This window comes from Sturnira hondurensis, unplaced genomic scaffold, assembly GCF_014824575.4.
Source record: "Sturnira hondurensis isolate 20B ecotype Veracruz unplaced genomic scaffold, ASM1482457v3 Scaffold0004322, whole genome shotgun sequence".
Taxonomy (NCBI): domain Eukaryota; kingdom Metazoa; phylum Chordata; class Mammalia; order Chiroptera; family Phyllostomidae; genus Sturnira; species Sturnira hondurensis.
The window spans coordinates 2,355,143-2,380,572 of NW_028076953.1; the positions used below are offsets into that span (position 1 = coordinate 2,355,143).

Below are 25,430 nucleotides of genomic sequence, written 5' to 3' on the forward strand. Positions count from 1 at the left end.
TGACACAAAAAACCTCACAGGAACCCTGTGAGGAAGGTGCTGTTTTATTGTTCCCCCACATTCCTGAGGAAGAACAGCCTGAGGAGGTACAACCTGAGGCTCGAAGGTTAAGCAACCTCTCTCCTCAAACAGTGAATAAACGGCAGAGCTGGGGCTTTGAACTTGTATCCCTAACCCTCATCCCATTGGCACTGTACTCAGCAGAGGTACACTGGGCGAGGAACGGGTCTGGGTATCAGAAAACTTGGTATTTGAGTACCTCTAACTATAAGACTCTGGAATACCTCCAGAACTAGTTAAGCCTCTGCTTTCTGCTCCATCCAACTGAGGTGACAACTCCCGCATTCCCTCTGGGTGACAATGAGAAAACACATGTATGAATCCTTGTAAGTATTTTTGTATAAGATACAGCGACCTAACAGCCCTCTCCTGCAGTCTCAGCGCCAATGTACCTCAGCTGCAAGTGATCAGTAAACACCTCTGAGAGAGGAAACCCGGCTAATGTACCCTTAATGCAATCACAGCGAAGATGATCTATAACAAAAATCTGTATTAAAGACGGTTGCCTCAAAATGATCAATAATTCTAGATAACTTGTAGTTTTATAGTAAAAAGCCGTCAAAGAAATCACTAAAATTTGCAATAGAAAAACAGGACCATGTAAGCTAAAATTAGAGTTCCTCCTTGGAAAGCTTCATTTGAGGGATTTTAATACAGTTTTAAAAAAATCCTACTTACCATTATTTTCAAGCCGAAGGTGAAATCTGTTAGCCACAGGAGCCACTGTGTAAGATGTCACTGGACTGTAGCCGTTGTCCAAAGCCCACTTGATCAGATTCTCTTGGGCTGAAGGAATGTCATCTCTTACTGATTTAGTCATCGTCATGGATCTCTCACTCTCTTTCCCAAAGCCAATGCTGTTTGGAGCCTGAAGATATCAGCAAATTTCATTTATGAGTCTAAATGGTGTTTGTCAGAATAATGAAATATCTGAGACAGATTTTACATTGCATATGAAGTTATTTTTTTTTAATTTTTTAACTTAAAAATGTATTTATTTATTTATTTTTAGAGAGAGGAAGGAAGAAAGGGAGAGAAACATCAATGTATGGTTGCCTCTAGAGTGCCCCCAACTGGGCCTTCAACCCAGGCATGTACCTTAACGGGGAATCTCAACGGCGGCCCTTTGTAACAGGCCAGTGCTCAATCCACTGAGCCACACCAGCCAGGTCAATTCTTTCAATCCCTATTTTCCTTGGACCAAGCACGCTAATGTGAAAAATCTTTAAAAACAGATTAAAAGAAATCTATGCATTCTGTTTGATCATAGCGATTAGGGTTGCTTATGCTGATAAAAATAATCCAATGATGGCTAAGTAGCTACATACTAAGTATATGTAGTATGTTACTACAGAGTTAACATTTAAATTACTAACACACACATATCCAATATGTATGAAAACCAAGCTTTCCCTTATTTTTATTTAAAAGTATGTACTAAGGATACAGATGTGCATATTATATTGCCAAAAGAAGTGTCTGTTTCTACTTCCTGTACCCTAGATTTAAATGAAAGAAGGCACGACTTAGTTGCTTCAGTACTGACTAGGAGACTATCTCATCTTTGTAAACTATTAAATTCCATATGGTGAAAAAAGAATGTTTATATTTCACTTACTATTTATGATCTATTTAGCAATCCTATAATTGTATTCATCTGTTGATTCTATTAACTGAATGAGTTTAGGTTTTATGTTCTAAGTATTAAATTAGTTACTGTGCCTCTAAATTATTTTTTAATCCAGCAACACAAATCGTCTTAAAATTGGCTTTCACTTGGTAATCGGTTACAAAATTCAAATTGAATGATAGACATCTTTCCAAGAAAGGATATAAAAGGACTCTGAGTGACCAGGACATGGAAGGCAATTTTCCACAACAGCTTCTGCAGCGATCTTATCAGATGAAGAGAGAGCTGAACCAGGCAGAGAAGACTCCAAAGAAGGCACATTTTCAACAACTGCCCCACCAGGGCTAGACACCCTTCCAGTGTGCAGATTACGGCACTTCTAAGCTGTTTAAAAATCACTTTAATTTCCATACCCGGTTATTTTCGCCTGCATACATACAGCATTTTCCCTAAATTCCCCATTTGTTTCCCATTCTGTTTGCCCCCTAACGTGACTAAATATTAATCCTTTCCCACTGTAAGACCACAGAAGAGTCAGAGCCTCCAAGTTCTCTTGGCCTTTTTGGTTGTGGGATATTAGCTGAGGACACATATCTCCAATTCTAAACTTAAAGGAGCTCACCAAGTATGTTTTTCTATTATCCAAGGGTGCTTATCTGAGAAAAAACTGCCACACTGGCCAGTCACGCATGCAAAGGGACCAGACAGCTTCAACCAAGGTCTGTAACCATTAAAAACAAACGAACAAACCCTCAGCTTCATGGATTTTGGATATTCTAGCTCTTACTCGATTGAAAGAAAACTCCTTAGGGGGAGGAAGGGTTAAAAATAGAAAGAAAGAAAACCAAAATGAGGAAAAGAAGAATCCAACTTGTTTTTACAACTTTTTATTCATTTAGTCAACAGCAGTTTCTTAAGCACAGCTTCTTCCCAGCCTTTCAAAGCAGCACGTCGTTTGGATTGGCTGGAGAACTGGGGCACGCCTGGACACTACTGCTTGGCCTCATCGGCGTGGCCTTTCATGTTGTTGGACAGCTGAGAAAATACTACATTTCCAGAATACTATCATCATCACAGCCACCTGTCCTTTTTGTACCAGTATGGAGTGATTTGTTTACACCTTTCCACATGAAATCTAGGAGCTGTCAGTACAGCTCACACTGATTATGCCTTGGGATTTACAAGGCTACAAATCCATCTACACATTCGTAAAGCAGCAAGGCTTGGGGCAACAGAAGGCAAGTTGGATGCCAGAAAGAAGTGAACTCCTCACCCTGTATTTCTGGGAGTCCCCAGGTCTTTCCAAGGCCCCAGTGTAGCTACTCAAAATAGGAGGGCTCACAGGGGTCTCCAAATACCACTGCCACCTTCCCCACCCCATCTTCACAAAGGATGACGAGCTGGGTAACATCTGAGTGCCTCCACCTGCCCCTAACCCACCCAGCACACATTTGCAGTGGAACTGTTGGTGCAGAGGGGAGGGGCCTGCAGGGAAGGCTGGACAGAGAGTACAGTGCACATATTCCCACTGGGATTTAAAAAATGTCTTTCTAAGAACAAAAGGGCTATTGCCAACCTTAAAGTCCTGAGGCCATGAAATACTGCGACAGTAAATTTCTAACACGTTTCCTCCATCTATTCTTTTATGTTTTGAAGGTTCTTCTAAAATGTGATCATGCATGGTCCACAAGGGATCTAGAGAGGTTGGCAGGGCCATGTAGTCGCACTTGGTACTCCCATTCTTGCCCACAGCACAACCCTGCACACACACACACACACGCACCATCCATACGTAACGGGGCTCTTCTTTAAATCACCCCATCAAGTTCCTTCCAAATTCTTTAGTAGACAATTTTCTGTTTTCACTTTGTTTAGAGAAGTTAATTGCTCCTACAAACTTTTCGAGAGTTGCTTATGAAAGAAAGATGAACTCCGTTTTTTAAATGCATAAATGAATGAATACAAACTTCATTAAACCTTGCAATTACTCTTAAGATGAGTACTATTATCAGACCCATTTCACAGGTCAGGAAACAGACTCAGAGTTCAGTTGAATTAGCCAGTCTTGACTGGGAGTATTGACGATTGGAGATGGGATTTGAGTCCACCCCTGTGTGGCCCCAAAGTCAGATTCTTTCCACTGTACCATACTGTCTTTACAGGAAATACCAGAACAAGGTCACCGTAAGCCATTTCCCTCTTTCTAAGCACAAATGTATGCCTTTTTATTCGCAAGTACCTATCCTTCAGAGCACAGTCAGAAGTCACATCTGAGACAGGGAATTGGGAAATCACGAAGCATGAAACTGGGGGAATAAAAAAGAACATTATGAAACATTACCTAATTGTTTAGTAATGTTGTCATGCACTGTCCAAAACTGGCCTGGAACACAAGTGCGGCCAAGGAGAGAAATACAAACAGATCTTACATTGGGATGAGCAACCTCATCTCTAGCCTTTTTGATTTGGATGAGAAGTGGAGACATTCAAAGTGAACACCAGGACTGCCTCAGACCAGGCACATGAACTCAGGGAGAGAAAGAGCCATGGAAGGGTCAGTGCCTAAAAAACATTTACGCAAGAACTCTGGCAGGGAATTAAATGTACCGCATGTTTTTGTCTTTCAAGGCATGATGCCCTTTCCTGTTTTTTGTTATTCTGAAATTAAAACCACTTGATTGGTGTGCCCGGCAGCAAAGGCTTCAGACACCTTGGGTCAGCCACCCCTCTCATGCCATGCTGGGGAAGGCAATCAGAACAGCTCTGACTTCAGAAAATCATGGCTGAGCTTTGTGCTCCACACCAAATTAACGTATCATCATTACACATGATGGCTTACTGGGATCCTCTCAAAGTTAAAAAAAAAAAGACAAGAAAACCAAAAAACCACAGGAACCAGAAACAATTACTGTAAATTAAGATGTGTGCGCTCGTGGCTTTGCCTGCTGCCTCGGGTGAGTGCTGTCTGTGACGCTGCCTAGGGGACCGCTGGCGTTGCTCTCTGCTGTATCACATGAAGGTGCCATGAGTGAGCAATACCGAAACCAAAGGCATCCCTCTCCCAATACACTGAAAACATGAAACCCACTCCAGATAATTCCACACAGGGACAGAAAGACAATTGGCTGCAATTTTTTTTAAAGAAAATGCATAAAAATTGAGCCTATAAAAGAGATGCTAAAGAGGTCATTATCTTCTTAAAAATCAGAAGGGGGATTTTTCTTTAACTTTCATTATGATTTGCTCCAATATTCTGTCAAATAGGTATCTCCCCAAACATATTTGGAAAAGTTTTTATTTTACCAAATTTCAACATTGAACTTTTCAAGAATGTGCTGCTATTTATTGGCTTATCATGCCAACCAGCCAAACCCCTTCAGCATATTTCCTTCATGAAACACGATGCTTCGAGAACCAGTGGGAGGGTGTGACTTCTCTAGTGTCATCCCACCAGCCTCTCCATTACTGTGAATCTATTACATCGGTGTTTCACCCTTAGAAGTTAGAAAAGACATGGCAACATCATATGTTCATCTCAAAAGTGGAGAGTGTGGGTGGGCCTTACAGGAAGGACTCAATCATGAAAGCTTAATGGTATGCATTATTTGATAGCTGCTATGCTGGGAAGCACACTGATACATTTCAGGAATTTCACAAATGAGGCAAATGAGGTCCAGAGAGGTTAAAGGACTTACCCAAGGTCACAGTGTGGACTCAAATCTGGGTCTGTCTTGACCCCAGGGTCCACAATTTTAACCACCACACTATTCACCCTTGCCAGGAGAAGCCAAGGAGCAGGTTATTTTGCAAAGTGAAAAATTCCTGAGAGAGCTTAGAGAGAGTCCAAAGAGGCAGAAACTTTATAATAATAACACAGGACACATACAAACATGGCTTAAATTACTACCAGTCATCAAAACAAAAAAATGCTCAACCAACTTACAATAACTTTGAGGTTTCCCTTAACATCGAAAGATTTGATCACCCAGTTGACAGACTTTTTGCACTTTAAGATCAGGATGAGATTTTTGTTCACTTCAGGATCTTTTCGAGAAGGTCTTATGTCAATTATTATATCCACCTGGAAAGCACTGTGGACGGAAAACAAAGGCAGAGTTAGGACCCAAATGCCAGAAAGTTGCAACTATCTCCCCTCTTCCAAGTCTTCATGTTTCCAGTGTCTGGCCAGTTGATTAAAAAGCTGGATTCGATCCCAGGCAAATGACATGTGCAAAACAGATTGTTGGTGCGCACATAACACAACAGTCTTACATAACAACAGCAAAATAGGCCTGCTGATAATTAGCCACTAAAATTTTTCTCCTTTGAAAAAAAAAAAGGTGGTTACCTAACACAGCCACTGTTTGAAATGGACTTGAACAAACCAGAAGAGCTTACTTTTGAAGCAGAATTGCTGTTTTCTCAACTTTCAACACCTTTGATGTTTCAATGTCTTACTTTCCAATATGCTATATGTTCAAAATCCTTCAAAATCAGAAGTGGGCAGCAGTTTGGTGAGTAAAGGGTGGTAGGGAGGAGGGAGGCATGACAGTAAAAAAAAAAAAAAACCATACAGGAAACTTCAGAATAAAAGACAAAGGCTGGAGAATTTCTTGACTTACAGAAGGTTTGGTTAAGCCATTACCATTTGCTACAGAATCATATCTGCATTAACTTTCCCAAACTTCTGGATATACAGTTATAAAAATACAGAAAACAGACGGTCAACCAAATGATTCCTGGAAAATTGATGAACACAACCCAAGCTTCTAAGAATTCAGCATAAAAGAGAATTTTTACCAAATAATGACATCTCTATCATTTTGAATTTAAAGGAAAATCTTTTTTTCCATTTTGGTTTTATACACTTGTAATAAATTATACTTGTAATGTATAAATGAATGATATATTCAAAGAAGCCTTAGGCTTAATGTTTCAGCACATTCACCAGATTGCTTCTACTCTCCTCCCCTTTTAATTTTTCACAAAACTCTTCATGTGGGACAGAAGGGAATCTTTCCAAAACTGATCCATATTCATTTTTCAAATCAAAATTTGATTAAAACTTTATCCCTCTACAATATAAATTTATATTTTAAGTCTTTAGCCTACATGAAATGCAGGCTGCTAATGTGGAAGAGCTGACTTTTCCCCTTTTGATTTCTTTGTTCAAAATCCCTATTAATTATTTTTTAAAAATTTTTTACTTTCAATTGCTGATTACATCAATATTATTCTGTATCAGTTTCAGACATACAGCCTAGGGATTAGACAATCGTGAATTTTACAGAGTGGTCCCCTGATATTTCAAGAACCCACCTAAAACTATACATACTTATTACAATACTGCTGACTATATTCTCTAGGTTGTACTATACATCCTTATGACTATTTTGTAACTGCCAATTTGTAGTTCTCGATAGGGTTAAATTCCCAGGCCCCGCTCAGAAAGCTGTGGGGGGGGAAGGGAAAACAAAAACTCAAGGGAGAGGAAAGTTACATCTAGTGGCTATTTCATGTGTCACTATGATGGCCACCCCCATCACTCACACACACCACTTTGAAGTCAGCAGTTTTCAGTGCAAAAGTGCCCTGATGACACTATGAACAGAATTTCATGAAGACGGAACATTATTCAAATGATAATTATGTCAATAAAACACATTTTGAAATTTTCTTATCAGGGATAACCTCATAGGAGATAACGATGTTGGGAGAATGCCTGTGTCCTATTACTTAGTACCAAGAAGCTCAGAATAGGCTTCAGGAACTCAGATGGAATATAAGCACTTGGAGAATGACCCAGAGAATAAAATTTACCACTGGTGCCTTTCCTTCCCTCTTCAAAGCTCCTGTGAATCCCACCCAAAGCATCGTGGCTCCCTCCCTCCTGCACAGGCAGGGCTGCCCCTCTCCCTGCCTCAAGTCAGGAAAGATATTTATTTTCATCTCGTCTCAGTTCGGAGCACACACTCACTCACTCACTCACTCACCTGTAGGGGTTAGAGTTGGGGGTGATTAACTCGATGATATGTACTTCCTTATCCTGGGGCTGCCTGGATATCACACACCCCTCCGCTGCTTTGGGCTGAAGGTACTCAGCAAGGTAATTGAGCGAGAGAAAATTCTTCCCTATGTTGCACGTGGGAGGAAATACTTGATCTGAAAGTAAAGGGGCATAGAACAACCTGTCAAATCCCTGGTCTGCCTGGTAACCAGACTCAAAAGAAAGAAGGATGGCGACACTGAGCAAGGGCAGGGCACCGGAAGCATGAGTGCTAGGAAAGAGCCTGGGATCTCTTCAAGATCTGTCCTGAAATGCCTCGGCTCTGGTCAGCATGGGCCTCTCAGGATCAACTCTACTGGCCTCTTTTGGTCTAAACCCTCTCCAATACTGTGCTTTGTGCTACTTTTCGGTCCTCATCCACTTCCTTGGACCTGCCTTTCGGTCTCTCTCATGGGCTCCTCCTCTGTTCATCCTTTCAGCACCGGTGGTCCTCAATCATTGGCACCCATCAGAATCAACCTGTTTGGACCTCATCCCAGAGTCTGATTCAGAAAATCTAGGTTGCACCTAGGAAGCTTGCTTTGTGAAAAGCTCCACAGTTGATTCTGATATGAAACCAAGATGAAGAACCTCATTTCCTGCCTTCGTCCTTTTGTCTCGTATTTTTCCTAGATGATCTCAGCCACTCCCATAGCTTCCACATGTACCCAGATCATGACGCCCTGTCTGAGCTGCAGACTCTCTGCCAAGTATCTCCCACCTAAAAGTCCACTAAGTATTTCACAGTCAGCATACTCAACACGGAATCCAATTATCCACCCTACCCCCAGATATGCTCCTCCTTGGATATTTGCTATTTCAATTAATAGGGGAACCAGCTACATAATTAACCTTCTGACCACCATGTACTATTAATCATTCCCTCTTATTTTTTCCTCACAGCACTTACATTCTCAAAACTAAAGGCAGGAGTTTGGGGAGTGCAGCAAGGGCAGACCTTTTTCTATCCTTTCTCACAGCCTTGGCACAGATGGCCAGTGGTTCTACGGCACTGTGCAGTTTACAAGGTGCCTTCATGAGCATTGTCTCATTGTGCTGAGGGCTGCTCATCACCTCCTCCACCGCAAGGGATGCAAGCACCACGAGTCTGAAGATACTCCTCCAACAGCACATGCCGTTTACACAGCACCGTCGTTGATGGGATTTCCATTCAGTGGTTTAAATATTTAAACAGAACTTGAAACTGCTGGCAGTATGACAGCTGGGACCAGTGTCAAGGAAGTTCTAGGTGTAGCAAACTTTTTTCAGAAGGGGTCATAATTAATCAGAGTCCTGGCACTTTAATGAAACACATTTCTGCCCTTTTCATTAATGGATGGGATTCCAGGGTTCAAATTCACGTGCCAGTCTCACTAAGGAGTGAAGAATCAGCCCAGGAGGTCCCAAGGTTGGGCTGATCAAGCCCTCCCTATCCCTGCCAAACTTGTGCAATGACCCTTGTGCGGAAGTCCAGAGCATGCACCGTGGCCTCCCCAGAGCCATCCCTAGAAGAGAGGGATGGGACCAGAGGAGGTCATGAGGTCCCCGCTTGCAGGCTGGTTCCAAGAGAGCATGAGCTCTGTGCTCTGCATTCTTCCCTAGCAGCCCCCACAGAGAGAAGAGGCCAGGCCTCCGCCAACTCGGGCTGCTAGAGCAGCCTCCCCTCCACATCTGCTGAGGGTTTTGCCAGATGGGCAGATGAGGAATGCACACCCTGCAGCTGCAGCCCTGCGGATGCCTCCCCCAAGATCACAGGACGGAAAGTGATACTGGGGTGGCAAGGCTGAAATTTCATTAAGAATCAGAGGGTGTGTGAATGGGCCAGGGACAGGCCAGTCCCAAATTCAAGAGAGTAGGACCCTCCTGAGACTCAGTCTGCATATTCAGTGCACAGGGGTGCCTGGTATAGTAGGTCAATGGTATACATTTCCTGAATTAACAAACGGTGATATGAGATTTGAAACATATAACAAAGCACTCACCCATGTTGTGACCCCTTCTAAGCCACTAGTAAAGGTTTAATTGCTTAAAAATTGCTGTTATTAAAGGCTCCAGTCCCAGATGCCATTGTCACTAAGTTGAATAAGCTAATCACTTTTTGTTGTGTATGCATGTGTGCATGTGGTTCCCCTCCACCCCAAAACGACCTTCTGCATGCCTGGCATCAAAACCTACATCAACTGCCAAGTAGAAAGGAAACCACAAAGGGGAATCCCTGGGTAGAAACCTGGCATGTTTGAGGTGGGGAGGACGGGGCAGTCACATGCTTATTTGTATTTCAGGAAAGGACTGACAAATGCCTTTCAGACCTTGAATGATATATTTGGAGAGCCTGGGAGGTGACTCGAACTCCTATTTTCCTGCTGAGGAAACTGAGGCTCCAGTGGTAAATCAGAGTGTTGCTTAAAGCATCACAGTTAAAACCAGCTGGGATAAGAACCCCCAACTCCCCAGTTCTTCCACTCTGGTGGACAGGTTAGACAAGCAGTTCTCAAACATCAATGAGCATCAGAATTACCTATGGTGCTTCTCAAAACACAGATGACTGGACCCCACCCCCACGGTGTCCGATTCAGCTGGTCTGGGGTGGGCCCCAGAAGTGCTATTTCTAATAAGTCCCCAAGTGAAGAGGATGCTGCTGGAGCCGGGACCACACTTGGAGAGCTCTTGGGGATAGTGCAACAGGAGGCCTGGGGTCCTCCTGGGCTGTTGGGCAGAGAAAGGTCAGGCTCTGGGAAGCTAGCTGAGGAGGCTTGCTCACTGGACTCCAGTCCATGGTGAGACACAAAACTGCTTCGTGGGCCACTAAGACACCTATGCTAGGACTCTGACTTCCTTCAACTGTTCCCCCCACAGTGTGGGCCGACGACCTCTAGCCAATGGATGGCTAGAGTCAAGTTTCAGAGGTTCCAAAGGTGTTACCAAGGTCCAAAGCAGTTTTTACTAGACTGGATGGCATGTCTTTTATGTTCTTCACCAACCCAGGCCTGTGTAGCCTTGGAGAAGTCACTTAATCCCTCACCCTAAGGGCAGGTGATGGCTGTGGACAGACACTAGTGTACTGTCAAGAGAACAGAGCCCAACAGTCTAAATGTGCCTGCAACACATTTTCTTATTCTAACAAATTCCAAGGAGGGATAACCAACATTCTTTCATGCTACTAGAATTCTGTTTCAGAAATGCAGACCATTGGCCAGGGCTTAGAGCCTCTGTTAAGAGATTTTTTTATTTTCTTCCAAATGGACTTGAATTCTATTATTAGCTACCTGACTACCGTGATAGTTTAAGTAACAAACTTTAACTTTTTCTAAATAATTTTATTCTTTAGGATTTTATTTATCTTAGAAGGGGAGGGCAAGGAAGGGAAGGAGAGAGGGAGNGCCCAACAGTCTAAATGTGCCTGCAACACATTTTCTTATTCTAACAAATTCCAAGGAGGGATAACCAACATTCTTTCATGCTACTAGAATTCTGTTTCAGAAATGCCAGACCATTGGCCAGGGCTTAGAGCCTCTGTTAAGAGATTTTTTATTTTCTTCCAAATGGACTTGAATTCTATTATTAGCTACCTGACTACCGTGATAGTTTAAGTAACAAACTTTAACTTTTTCTAAATAATTTTATTCTTTAGGATTTTATTTATCTTAGAAGGGGAGGGCAAGGAAGGGAAGGAGAGAGGGAGAGAAATATCAACATATGGTTGCTTCCCGTATATCTCCTGCTGGGAACTGGCTGCAACCCAGGCATGTGCCCTGACTGGGAATCAAACTGTGATCCTTTGGTTCACAGGCCCAAGCTCAATCCACTGAGCTACACCAGCCAGGGCAAAGCTTTAACTTGTTAAACCTAATTTTAATTTAAAACTCCTCCTCTCTTTAATCTGCTGAACAAGGCTTTCCATCCAGGTGGCCCACTTTTGTTTTCAGGTCATGTTTATTTGGCCAAGCCTTCAAAATATAGTATCAGGCAACAAGCATTAAACTCAAGATTCAGGAAACCTGGGTTTGAGTTCTGGCTTTTGCCACTTGATAGTAAATGTGGATTTGAGCAAGTTGGCTTCACCCTCCACTCACCCCCCTGTAAAAGAATGGAAATAACGGTCTCCTTCTAGTATTGCCGGCAGCATTAAGTGGGGTGGGTGCATTGGAAAGCACCTGATGTTGCCTCTGTGCACAGCACACACCCCAGCGGCAGTTCACCTTCCCTGCATCTGTCTTACACCCCAGATCCTAAAGGGCTGGGAACAGGCACTCTGTAACCTGCCCCACACTGCGTGCCATCTGCAGAGGAGGTGACAACTGCTGCGAATGCAACAGAAAGCAGATGGACGCTGAGCACCCGAAGGGCCGTTTTCACACAATCGCCTGACTGACTACACGGACCCTTTCACAAGAGTTGTTATTTCTAGTAATTTACAGGGGTTTCAAATATGTTCAACTAAAACATAATAACAAAAAAAGTTGTTAAAAAGTAATAAATACACTTCCAAAATTGAACCACCGAATATTTATATCCTTCAGCAAGGCAAGGAAATTAAAATGGGAAATCTCTTATCAAGGCCATACAATTAGTTTTTCTCCAGTAATTTATCCTTGCAACATGCCTTGGTATTAAAAATACATTCAAACACTTTTCCTCTGCTATCATCCAAAATTTCACTGATGTCTCAAAATTATAAAGTGATATTGGCTTCAAATGTTTGCAAAGTAACAGGTAAGAGGAAGCCCTAATTGCTGACCCATCTGCCAACTCCTCCTTCACGCCACACATTATCACCTCCTTTACCACACTCCCAGCTTCTCACCCTCCGATCACTTTCTCTAACTTCTGTGCAGGGCTGGCCTCTAAATCCTCCACCACTGCCTATGGCTCCTCCTCTCTCAACCAGGCCACACCCCCATTTCTCACTTGGCCATTACCAGGCCTGTTTCCTCAGAAGGAAAATAAGGAGGAGGGGAGAGGGGGAAACAGGCCCTCAGGGCCCTGCCAGCTCCAACTTTCTGTAATTATATGATTCCTTGTCCTGACCACCTGGTCTCAGGAAAGAAAATAACTGACTGTCGTAAATCAGTCATTAATTGAAACCACATAAAATTTACCTTCCCCCACTTTAATGTAAATGTTCCGTGCTATCTTGAGTTCGGTGAATGAAGTGACTGCTCCAAACTCTTTTCGGGCCCAATTTAACAGATGTTCATTTCCATGTGGGAAGTTCCTTTCTTCTGTTTCTGCTGACAATGAGAAGTTTCTTGATGAAAATTGGACCAGAGAACCCTCAGACACCTACAGGAAAGAGAATTGCATATTCAATGTGGTGCAGTCACCTGGAGCTGAATCCTAATTAGACAACTTTTACCAGACAACTAATGGATATTTGTCAACCCAATTTCTTCCCTTTGTTATGCAGGCAAATTATCTTTTCTCAGAAGCTGATTTGAGAAGTAATCTCAAGGCTACTTCCCCCTGCTAATGACAAGGCTACCGACATGTAGGATGTCCCTTTGTATTTTTAAAGAACTTTGTGATGACAGACTGCAGAGTGTGCACTGGGAATAATCATATGAATTATCATTGCTATTTTCCAGATACCTAAATGGAAGGCCAATCTTTCAAGTAATGTTTTCCAAGTCAAGCAGGAAGCCTTGGTGAGAGCTGTCAGGGACCCAGGGTCAGAGCAAGCAATCCCAAAGTCCTGCTAGCAAGTGAGTTTGCCTTCCAGGTCTCCCACGGCTGCAGTGCCACCAGCTCAGGGACACCGAGAGTCTCTTGGGTTCACGTTCTCCTGAGCAGAGGTAAAAACAAATGGCCAGAGGCTGCCAGGCTTCTACCACATTACACTACCTCCTAGCCGTGAGGGGAATGTATGTTACATTCTATTTCTTAAGACCCCCCAAGTTCCCACAGATAATGAAGTCAAGAGGCTGTTGGACTCAGCCTAACAAAACTTCGGGATGTTTCTTTCAAGCCCCACACTCTTGCTGAATGAATTTGGACCACTGCTGACCTAGCAAATGACGGTTTACATACTTAACTCATACAGAGAAGTAAAATTATCATCTTGTTGATGCATTATATAATCAATCACATTTAGTGAAAACGTGTGTATCATCTTTACTGGGTAGCATTTATAAAATAACCAACTTTATCAGTGTTATAGTGAAAGCTCAACATGTAAGCAAAAAGACTCACAGATTTTCAAGTCATAAAACTATAAATGTCTTGGGTTAAATTTCATACTAACTATTTATCATTAACATAAAGCAAGTAGATTCTAAAGAGGTTATAAATAGCCAGACTAAAAGCAGGTTGAGGGCAAGGATTTTGCTTATGATTCTGTTGCTTATAGCAGTGTTTTCAACTTTAACACACACACACACACACACACACACACACAGAGTAATACTTAAGTATTGCTCTAGGCATTCATAATTTCTATTCAATTATATATACTATATTTTTCAGGTGCTAGCACATAAGTACTTCACCAAATTAATTCCAGGGAGACCAATGCCATGGTGTCCCTCTTGGCTAAAAGCTACAAGCACCTAAGAGCTTCTAAATATCCTGAGGCCCAGGACACACCCCTGATCAATGAAAATCTTTGGGGTGGGACTCAGGCATCAGAATATTTCAAACCTCCCCAGTGATTCTAATGTTCATCCATGATTGAGAAGCCCTGTCTTAATGGGTGCTGAGGGATCTATAATTTGAAAAACGCTGTTATAGGTCAGGCCTGGTGGGGGCACCTCGCAGCTTTCCCTATACCAGTGGTTCTTAATACCCAGGGTTGGTTTTAACCAGGGGACTTGTGGCAATGTCTGCAAACATTTGTGATTGTCACAACTACTGGCAGTTAGCACATAGAGACCCGAGGTATGCTAAACATCTTACAATAACACACAGGGCAGCTTTCACAACAAAAAATTATCTAAAATGTCCATTGTACTATGACTGAGAAATCCCACTCCATGCTTCCGACTGACTGAATGTTACTACCATTTGAATATCTGCTGGATCCCCAAATTGCCTCCCCAAACTGACAGCCCTTTCTTTTATGCTATAAGTCAGGCCATTTAGTACTTACTAAAGAAAAAGAGCCTTGGCTGGTGTGGCTCAGTGGATTGAATGTTGGCCTACAAACATAAAGATTGCTGGTTCGATTCCCAGTCAGGGCACGTGCCTGGGTTGTGGGCCAGGTCCCCAGTGGGGGCATGCAAGAGGCAACTACACGCTGATGTTTCTCTCTCTCTCTTCCCCTCTCTCTGAAAAGAAGTAATAAAATCTCAAATAAATAAATAAAATCTATAAAAATAAAAACACAAAAGACGAAGAGAACCTTTCTGTTTATACCGACTTCGGAAGCCCAGAACTAATCATTAATAACCTGACTATACAATATGACCACTAACAGTACTTATTTATTGAATACCTATTATGTATTGAGCACCACAAAGTGCTACTGAATGTGGTGATGACATTTGCTACATGTCCCAGTGCCAGCCATAAACAAAACCAGTGGGCACCGCTTAGCTTTGGCCTTGTTTGGACGTCGCCTGCATAAGAAAACCCTGAGCTGTTTACCTGCCACACAATAACCATGCCAACCTCTGCGTAAGTCCTTTGAGCCCTTGCTACTCATCAACACGCAACTTCAAAAGATACTTATCTGATTCTCTGACTTAAGCACTGTAGTAAAATCTTCTTTTCACTGAAAAGCACTTGTGTTAAAAAGTCGTTTTTATTAAACCTGTCACCAAAACAAACCACAACAGTCCAGAGGCCTTTGTCTCGCTGCCAGTGCCTCCCTGGATGTTCAGGCACGCATCCCTGGATGTTCTGTTCCTCTTCTCCCCACTTATGCTACAGCCATAAAATACAACTCTGGAATTTGAAATACGTGACACATATAGTACATTCCTACAGAGCAGAAGGTGAGATACGTCAGCCTGGAACATTCCAGCCGCAAGGATGTGAACAGTGTCAGTGAGAGAATAGGGGGCAACTCTGGAACGTACCCTGAGGTAACTGGAAAGTGACAGCATAGTACAGCCCAGAAGGGCAACTCCTGGCTGATCTCCCCGTGCACTGTTAGCCCTGCTCCAGTCTGTCTTCTCCTGGGCCAGCAGCGAGCAAGGATCATACATTCAGGGCTGAGGAATTTGGAAAAGGAGTGAACTGCCACTCCCCAAGCACATTCCAATAAGAAAAAAGTAAAGCTGCCAGGAGCAGTGAAATGTCCCCGACTGTAGGTCAGTGGAAATTTTCTGCTTCGGCAAGGGGTTAGTCAGCACGCCTGCTGACCGCCAGTTCTCCTGGCTCTGACGAAGCTGGATTCCAACGAAGGCTTCCCCCAGCCCCCACGGAGTTCTAGAAGGTGTGGTTATTCCCACCTGACCCTCAGGAAGACCTATGAGGTGATTTCCTTGGTACAGAGGAACAATCTCAGAGAGGCTAATGGCCCACCCGAGGTCAGAGAATCAGCACCGGGAGACTTCACTCCTGGACGCAAATGGCTCTGCTTGAACCCTTCCAGAAAGGAGGCCCTGCTGGCTCCCAAGGCAGAAGATATCTGTTCTTACTTTCTGTCCCTGTGGTTTGCCTTCTATCCACTTGCCTGAGCTGTGTCTTCTAGACCAAAGAATTCCTTCCTCTTCCCTCCATTAGTCAAGCCTTCAAACGTTTGAAAATGACACTTGACCCTGCACACGCCTTCACCTCTTTAGGTCACTACAGCTGCCCCCAAGTCCTCCCCAGACACCATGGACAACAGACCCCTGCCAGCAGAGTCTCAAACGTGGCACTGGGGACAAGACTTGGGGCTGGGGTATGGCCTGACAAATGTCCTGTGAGGGGTAATCTTACATGTTGACGTGACTGAGCCATAGAGTGCCCAGATATTTGGTCAAACACTATTCTGAGTATTCCTGTGAAGGTGTTTTCGGATGAGATTAAGATTTAAATTGGTAGAATAAACAAAACAGATAGACTTCTTAAGGTGTGTGGGCCTCATCCAATCAGCTAAAGGCCTGAACAGGGCACAAGGCTGGCCCACCCCCCACGGTAAGAGAATCCCCCTGCCCGGGAGCCTCCAAACTGGGACGTCAGCTCTTCCTGGCCCTACAGCAGCTGCCGGCCTTAGACCTCAGACTGAACACCAGCTCTGCAGATGCCCCACTCACTAGCCAATTCCTGACGTGAATCTCCTTGTACAGAATGGGGACACTGCATGAGGCCCATGATTACATGCGGCCCAACAACACATTAGCTTTTCTGTCAGCTGAACCCTGCTCTTATCTCATATTCATTATTTTATGCTTTAAACATACATCCAACAATTATTTACTGATCGCCCACCTGCTCTGTGTCAGACACTGTTCTACATGTGGGGCATAGAGGAGAGAAGGCGGAAGACAGAAATTCTCTACCCTTGTGGAGCTTTCAGCCTAGTAAGAAAGCCAGAGGAACAAAATAAGTAAGTACGAGACAGACTGTAGGAATCAGTGCTCTGGAGCAAAATCCACCGAGACAAGAGATGAGGGACACTATACCTTTAAATGCTGCGATGGGGAAAGTCTAACCGAGACAGTCTACGAGCTGTCACAGATCTGCAGGGGATGGGAGAGTGAGCCATGCAGATGCCAAGGGAAGGGCACTCCCGGCCGAGCCAGCAGCAAGGGTAAAGGTTTGGTGCAGGGAAGGAAGGGCCAGGAGGCCCGTGTGGGTGCAACACAGGGGGGAGGGGAGACAGGTAGGAGGAAAGGTCAGAGGTCAAAGAGGACACCAGCAGGTCCAGCTGGACCTTGCAGACCACTGTTAAGGACTGTGGTGCGTAGTGTGGGTGAGATGGGCCGCTGCTGAGAGTTCATCAAAACACCGAACAAATCTTTTAACAAGATCACTCTGGCTGTCATGTCCAGTCTGCGCTGAAGAGAGACGAGGAGCGGATGGATACCTGCAGCAGACTTCTGGGATTAACCAGGGGAGAAAGGGTGGCGGCTCAGGCCAGGGACGTGGCGGTGGTGGTGACAGAGCCTAAATCCTTAGGTCTTAACTTTTTTAGGTCGGGGCTCTTCACATCCTTCCCTTATACCATTGAGTTTTCATATAAAAACAAAGGCTTATACTTATTCTTTAGATTCATGTTTCCAGTTTTTAGAGACCACACACAAATCCTTATTCTCTTAGCTGTCAGTATCTCCCAATTTCATGAGCACCTTCTACATGTTCATCTAAATCCCAGAGAAGCCGAAGAGACGAGGCTCAGTTCTGTGACTTGACAGGTGCACTCTCACACTGACCCACGCACACCAAACGGCGCTTGCTAGGGTCCCAAGTCATCCACCAACTCCAGAACCACCTCGCGAACTGCCTCCATCTCGTCTGTGAGAACATCAATCACGCCAGGGCCGGCCAAGAGCCCCAATGTTATGTCTTAACATTGGGTTGGCCAAAAAGTTCATTTGGTGTTTTCTGTGCAATGGCTCTAGTAGCACTTAGTTGTCTTTAAGTTCGTTTGAAACAATTTTGTTAGATTGCATGGTGACAGCTGTCTTATCAACATGCATTTTTTAAAAACTCATCCAAATTGGTGAATTTCTGTGTAGCTATTTAAATACGGAAGATGGAAGAAAATATGCAACACTTTCAGCATATTATGCTTTGTTATTTCAAGAAAGATAGAAATGCAACTGAAACTCCAAAAAGATTTGTGCAGTGTATGGAGAAGATGCCGTGACTGATCGAACAGGTCAGAAGTAGTCTGAGAAGTTTCGAGTTGGAAATTTTTCACTGGACAATGCTCCACAATCAGGTAGACTAGATAAAGTCGACAGTTATCAAATCGAGACATTAACTGAGAACAATCAATGTTATACCATGTGGGCAACAGCCAACATACTCAAAATATCCTAATCAATAAAGTTACTGGTGAAGATGAAAAAATATGTCTCTTATTTTACAGAAAAAACTATATAAGCTTTTTGGCCAACCCAATCTATTAATATCACTACTTATCCAATCAAGGCTCTAGTCCTGCTTAATCTTCATGGTGTGGTACCCTTTTTAGAGTTTGGCTTAGGTTAAAGTTTGTGGAAGATATAGATGTAAAGAAATTAGCAAAAAAAAAGAGGGAACATAAATTTTTTTTAATATGAGGAAGGTTGCAATTACCGTTGCAAGGGAAATAACTACATGAATGAACATGAAATTATTTTTAAAGAATGTTAAGAGTAAGAATTTCATATTTGGATAAAGTGGCAGGAACTTTCCGGGGCTGTTTATTCTACCCACCATCCTCTACCTTATTTGTATGTCCTTGTCCTGCTGCCCCATGACTGGCCCCTATGTCTCAGCCAAACTGTTACAGCAACCTCCTACTCTCCAAGCTGCCAATTCGGTTTCCCTCCATCCCTCCTCCACACTGTCACTGGGGAGGAGGGATACTCTAAAAAGTCAGCTCGTGATGATGCGGACAGCATCTAAACACCTTAACTGGCTGGTGGTCAGAGGGGGCCTCTTCCCGCCCCACTTCCTGTCACTCCCCACATACCCAGGACTTGCCATATGCAATCACTCACCACAGTGTGTTGTGGGAAGCAGAACACATTGTTCTGCTTCAGGCTCCCAGGACTTTTTACATCCTGCTCCCTGCCTGGACCCTCTTTCCCACCTTGCACACCTGGTAACCGCTCCTTGTCCTTCCACAGGTATCACCTTCTCTGTGAAACCGCCCAGGCTCCCTTTCTTTCCTTGGGATGGAGCTACTCACCGTGCCTTGTACACATCTCACGTGAATTACACTATTTATCAACAAATCTCCCACCCTCAACCAACAAAGAACACCTCAAGGGACAGGAAAGAAGCTTGTTCATCCTCAATCTCCTGGGCCTGGCACAGTGCTTGGCACTGTTGATGAAAGCGTGATGCTATTCCCTACTGGAAAGGATATGCCATGATTTCTTCATCCCATAACCCTTCCTTCCCAGGGAATGATCATTCATCCAGGCTTTAAAGCTAATGATTTGATTTTTCACCCGATAGTTCTGCCTAACAACCAATTATTAAATCACTTAGTAGTTCCATGTCTTCCCCCAGAATCCACTGAAATTTCCTCCTGCTTGCTAATTAAAACCCAGTCCTCTGACATTCCCTGACATGACAAACGTCTTCCTGTGGGAATGAACAGAGCGCTGAGCTCCAAGAATCCTGATTCGTAGCAAGCATCTGCGGGCACTTTACTGCTCCACAAAGCCCAGGCTGCTGAGATCCACAGTGAGCCACCTCCACTCCTGAATGCTCTTCCTACTGAAACCACGCACAACATTCGTATTTTAAATTCTAGTTATGCTACCAGAGTTTTTTAAAGAGCAGAACATTACTCTATCTGCCAGTGCTGGAAGTTTTATTACAAGAACTTACGGCAAGGCTTTGAGAGCCAAGTGTATTATTTTTTCTGGATCAGATTCAACAACCTTGTCCAAAAGAGCAAGAAAAAAGCAAAAGGAGGGGAAAAAAAAGAGGCAACCAGCCCTTTTGTTTCCACACCTGTATTTAAGCTTTAACTCTTAAAGTCCTACACAGATCCACTGAGGCCTCACTGCAGAGCTCTCAAGCCTGAGTGAAGGGAACAAATCCTGGCTCACGGGCGCAGTCACCATTTTCCTGGAACTGAGGTTCTTCGTTTTAGCACTTATCTCAGCACATCAGCTGACTCAGAGGCCTGGCACTGGCCTAGGTCTCTCTCTGAGCTTCCCCCACACTGCTCTCGTCTTCTGGGAGGAAGGAGAGAGAGGCTTTCATGAGGACAGTGCCATACTATAAGGCCTCCCCTGGTCCACCCCTCTTCTCCCTCCTTCCTGACTCAGCCCCTGAAAGAACGCTCCCCCGTGAGCAGTCTTGATGAAAATAAGGCCACACTAGATCACGCTTGGTAATTAAGTCTCGTCTGAAGTTTCACCTCACTTCCCTTGAGTCCACTCACATATTACCTTCTCAATGGGGCCTATTTAAAATTACAATCTGACCACCCAGCAGCTTCTACTCTAGTGATCTTAGCTCCTCCAAACCTGCTTTATATGTTCTAATGTCTCTGGTACAGTATAGCACAGTCACCTTGCAAAATGCCATATAATTTTCTTGTTTATTATGAGTATTGCCCGTCTCCTCCCACTGGAATGTAAGATCCTTCAGAGGCTGGAATCTTAATGTGCTTTGTTTATAAGCCAAGCACCTAGAACATTGTTGGGTACAGAAAAGACTGTCAATACGTCTCTGTTTACTGAATGAACGAGTCTTGAAGTCCAACTAGTTGGCCGCACCTGCCCAGCACTCTGTGCTGAGAAGGACTCCAAGGCTCCACTCGGGAGCAGCGAAGAGACGGGGACGAGTGCCAAGTGTCTGTCTGTCGCTACTGTACAGCTACCCAACACGGTAGTCACCAGCTACGCACCACCACAGAGCACTTGAAATGCTGCCAGTTAAACTGACCTGTGTTGTAAGTGTAAAACGCAGACCAGACTTTGTACTATTTTATATATAGTCAAGAATAGGGTGTTTTTAAAAATCTCAATTTTTGTATTGATTACATGTTAAAATGATATTATTTGGGGTACACTGAGTTAAATGACATATGCCATTACAATTAACTCCACTTGTTTCCTTTCTTTTTTAAATCGCTAATAGAAGATTTAAAATCACCTGCGTGGTTTGCATTTTACTTCTACTGGATGGCATTGCTCTAGAGCTTCCTCCACTAGGACCCTAAGGAAGGATGAACTGATAACTTCCACCCATCCATTCTCTTTTTGGTCTGGTCTCAGAATATAAATCAATGTCAAGAAGATAATTCAAACCCAGTGCTTCCCAAAGTGTGATCCTTGGACCAGTGTAACACAAACAGAAGTATGTTAAAATGCAGATTTCAGAGTGAAACAGGAATGCAGGATCCAGAAAACCGCACTGTAATCTATCTCCCTGCACCCCCCCGCCCCAAGATCCCACGGCATACTTGAAGATCACTGCTCTAGGCCAAAGACACAAATATTATTTAAACTCCAAATAGTCTTTGTAAACCATGCAGGATTGCTTTAAAAATAAGCAAAATATTCTCCTTTTGCACTGGTTAAAAAAAAAAAAAAAGCCAAGAGAGACACAGCAAAGCCAAGTCATGGATGGAGTCATCTTCTTGCACATCTGAAAGGAAAGAACAGCCTCTTGAAATAAGAGGAGCCATAGCTCCCCCAAGATAAAGAAAAGCCTGCTGAGATCTCAGAGGAAGATCTGGTCCCAGAATCACGTGCACACTGGGCCCCCACCAGCTCAGCTCTGGTCGATTTGGAGCTTCTGTTATCAGTTGGGTGAGTGCCTGCTCTTCAGGTTACAGCTCCGTGGGGCCCCTCTAAATCGCGCGCCTGACTTCACCCATTCACAGGACTTCGACGTTGGTAAAAGTTCAGCACTTGCACAAGGAGAATTAGCTCCTCTCTCCCTTTGTCCTGCCCTACACCCAACTTCTACTATGCCTATTCCTTTTTCCTGACTCCTGCACATAGACAAATCTCCTTTTTTATATTAACAATAGTATTTATTTTACAGTATCCTCTTTATTTATAGACATGAGTAAAATTTATTTTAAATGCATTTTAATTGCTGATTACAGTTGATATTCAATATTATTTTACATTAGTTTCAGATGTATAGCATAGCGGTTGGACATTTATATAATTTAGAAAAGAACACCCTGCCCACCTAAGTCTTGCACCACCTGGCACTACACATTGTTATCACAATATTGTTGACCGTATTTCCTATGCTGTGCTTTACACCCCCTAGGCACATTTCTTTTTGGAGTTGCCTGCCTAGCAAAATAGAAAGAGCAAAACAAGGAAAACAAATGGAGCAAGGAAAAATATACTGACATTTCAGAAACATCTGCCACGCCAAGTGTTTGCTAGTTCAGTTGTGGGGGGAAAATAAGACACGGTAAAGTAAAACAGGTATTGCTCTAGAAGTCAGGCTTATGTATAAGCAGGATCCGTGTAGCTCAGCCCTGGAACTCCTCGCAGTGCCCACACAGTAAGATGACAAGGAGATGACGTTTTGATGTATTTTGTGCACAAAGTCCAGCAAAAACAAACTTACATTAAGTACCCGAACTGTGGCATATTTACCTCCCAGAGAAGGACAGAACCCTATATTCTGAGAGGAAAGCCGCACGCCCTCCCTCCCCAATTCCTGGGAGGGCTGTGCTTGCCTGTGTCCTCCAAAGCCACGTGATGTGAAATGTGATCTGAAACGTGTTTTCTATTAACCATATATCATGCCTCAATGATTTTTTTAAAACATTGTTTTAAAGAAACAGTAACTTCCATGACTGTGAAGTTACTACAGTCATGGTTTGCAAAGCTGCACATTCACAAGCTATGTGATGATGGTGCCCGCCAACAGTGCGTTCAGGAACACAAACCCATGCACCCACTTAAAAACCCTTGGGTGTTTTCATTTTGTATCCACAGCCAGATAGTTTCCTTTCAAAAACAAGACTTAAAACACATTCAACAATTGTTTCTCAAAAACATTCATGACGATCATCCTCTGCTTTTAATTTTTATTTTTGCTGAAATATAAAGAACTAAAGGATTAAAACTGCTCTCTGTTCTTAACACCCTACGTGTTTCCACATGTCCAAGAGGGGAATTCTGAGATGCTTCCCTCAGGACATAAACATACACAAGCTTGAATGTGAGCCAGTACAAAAGCAATATTCTAATCTCCCATGGAAATGTTACAAAAACACTTACTATATGTATATGTGAATACGTATATATACAAAGAGAAGCAAAATCTCTCTCTCCATCTGAAAGGCAGGCTCGGTCCCCACAGGGTAACAAAGTAATGGAGCATGAGCTGCTTTCTAACGCCGTTTTTCACTGGAGAGTCTGGGGCCACACAGGGATCCTCGATGGCCTCACAAAATGATCTCTCCCAAGTCCTAAATTTACCCTTTCGCATCTCCCAATGTTAGTGTGATGTTAGGAGCGGCTTGACCCAAAATTTAAAGTGTATTTGCTATCTAAAGGGTGTTTTTCAGCAAGAAAATTAAATGTTGGCATCACACTATTACTTGCTGTGATCCTCGATCTATTTTTGCCTTCCAAATGTGCTTCTGGGAAATCCCTCACTGGGGAGGATTCTTTCCTTTATTTTTCTTTCAAATTACATCCAGTATGTCAATCCTGGTTCAAACCCACAAACTGAACTTGACATACACTTGGTTCTAAACAGGTTCCTAGAATTCCCTTTACAGGGTTCCTCTTCACCAGGACTTGCCATCTACATCCCATTTTACAGACAGGGAAAGTAAGGGTCAGAGAAGCTGAAGAACCTGCCAGAGCCCCAGAGCTGGTAGAAAGCATAGTTGACAACAGAACTGAAGACTCCGTTTCTCACTCTGCAGCTCTTTCTACTCTGCCACCGAGTTACCAAAATCAAGAAATCAGCATCATGGGGTAGACAGAGACCCTCTCGTCCCCTTCTAATAGGAACACATACTGGGAGATAATAACCATAAAGGCTGTTCCTGATCACCTACCAAGTGCATGCTTCACAGATTCTGAATCGTCACATCGGACAACTGAAGACACTGGGGCTCCGAGAGGTGAGGTCACTTCGTTTTAGCAAGGGAACAAGTGCAGATTCAAACCATGTCTGCTGGACTCCCAAAACTATGCCAGGCTTTTCAGAGAGTGAAAAGGTAAAGCAGTGAGGCAACGCAGGGGTTATGCCCTCCCCGGCCTCTTGTTCGCTCTCTCTCCCCCCTTGCCCCGGGGTCTGAGGAGCTGTGCTGGTGAAAGCGGAGGAGAAAGAGAATAAAGGGGCAAACACAGAGTGATGACTGCTATGTAAGCAAAACAACTGCTTGGCTGGAAGAGAGATCTCTTATAGTAAATAACAGCAACAAAGACTGCTGCAGGCTCTGAAAATGATTAAGTAGAAACAGCACAGCTAGACTACCAGGCTGCATTGATTTAAGATATAAAAATGTTTCTGTGATGTTGACTTGGTTTGGCTACTTATCACCTCTATTCAGTCAAACACTAATTTAGATGTTGGTGTGAAGGTATTTCATAGAAGTGCCTCAAGTCCATAATCAGGTGGCTCTGAGGAATGGAGATTATCCTAAGCAATCTGTGTGGGCCTGATTCAGTCAGTTGAAGGGCCTTAAGAGCAGACCTGGGGCTCAGCTCATGTCTCAGTGTTCCAACTGCCCCTCCTGACTTGCCTTGCCTGACCCTGCAATGGCACAAACCAACTCCTTGCAATAAATCTCTTCATATGTATCCCCTACTGGTTCTCTTTGTCCGGATGAGCCCCAGCTTCTATACATGGCTGGTGCATGCCCAAGAGGAACAGAGCTGCATATTCTGGCCCAGCAACCACAGACCTAATAACAATTTGGGGGAGGGGCAGGAGATGAGGTTCTAAAGGACATTTCCAGGGTGGGGAGGCAGGGAGGATGGTCGGGGAGGGGCTTCAGCTCCAAACTTGGTTGCAGCCCTTCTTGAACTTCCTAACATTAGCTCTCAACCAAAGGCAGGCCATGTTCCTGTGTTCACCTGCATTGTCCGGTCTATACTGAACAGTCTCTGGTGACCCAGGTGACCTCCTACACCACCACCCAGAAGGCTGAATTGAACG

The 25,430-nt window shown here is 43.7% G+C and overlaps 1 protein-coding gene across 2 annotated transcripts in view; it reads right to left on the minus strand.

Annotated features, from left to right (window-relative positions):
• Positions 1-25,430, minus strand: part of TGFBR3 (transforming growth factor beta receptor 3) — a 195,278-nt gene that overhangs the window by 36,680 nt on the left and 133,168 nt on the right. For both annotated transcript variants that reach the window (XM_037045478.1, XM_037045477.1), the window contains exons 5-8: positions 12,836-13,019; positions 7,684-7,852; positions 5,634-5,781; positions 739-928 (exon numbers count right to left, since the gene is read on the minus strand). In XM_037045478.1, the coding sequence (XP_036901373.1) occupies positions 739-928; positions 5,634-5,781; positions 7,684-7,852; positions 12,836-13,019 (691 nt within the window). The remainder of the gene's footprint in view (positions 1-738; positions 929-5,633; positions 5,782-7,683; positions 7,853-12,835; positions 13,020-25,430) is intronic.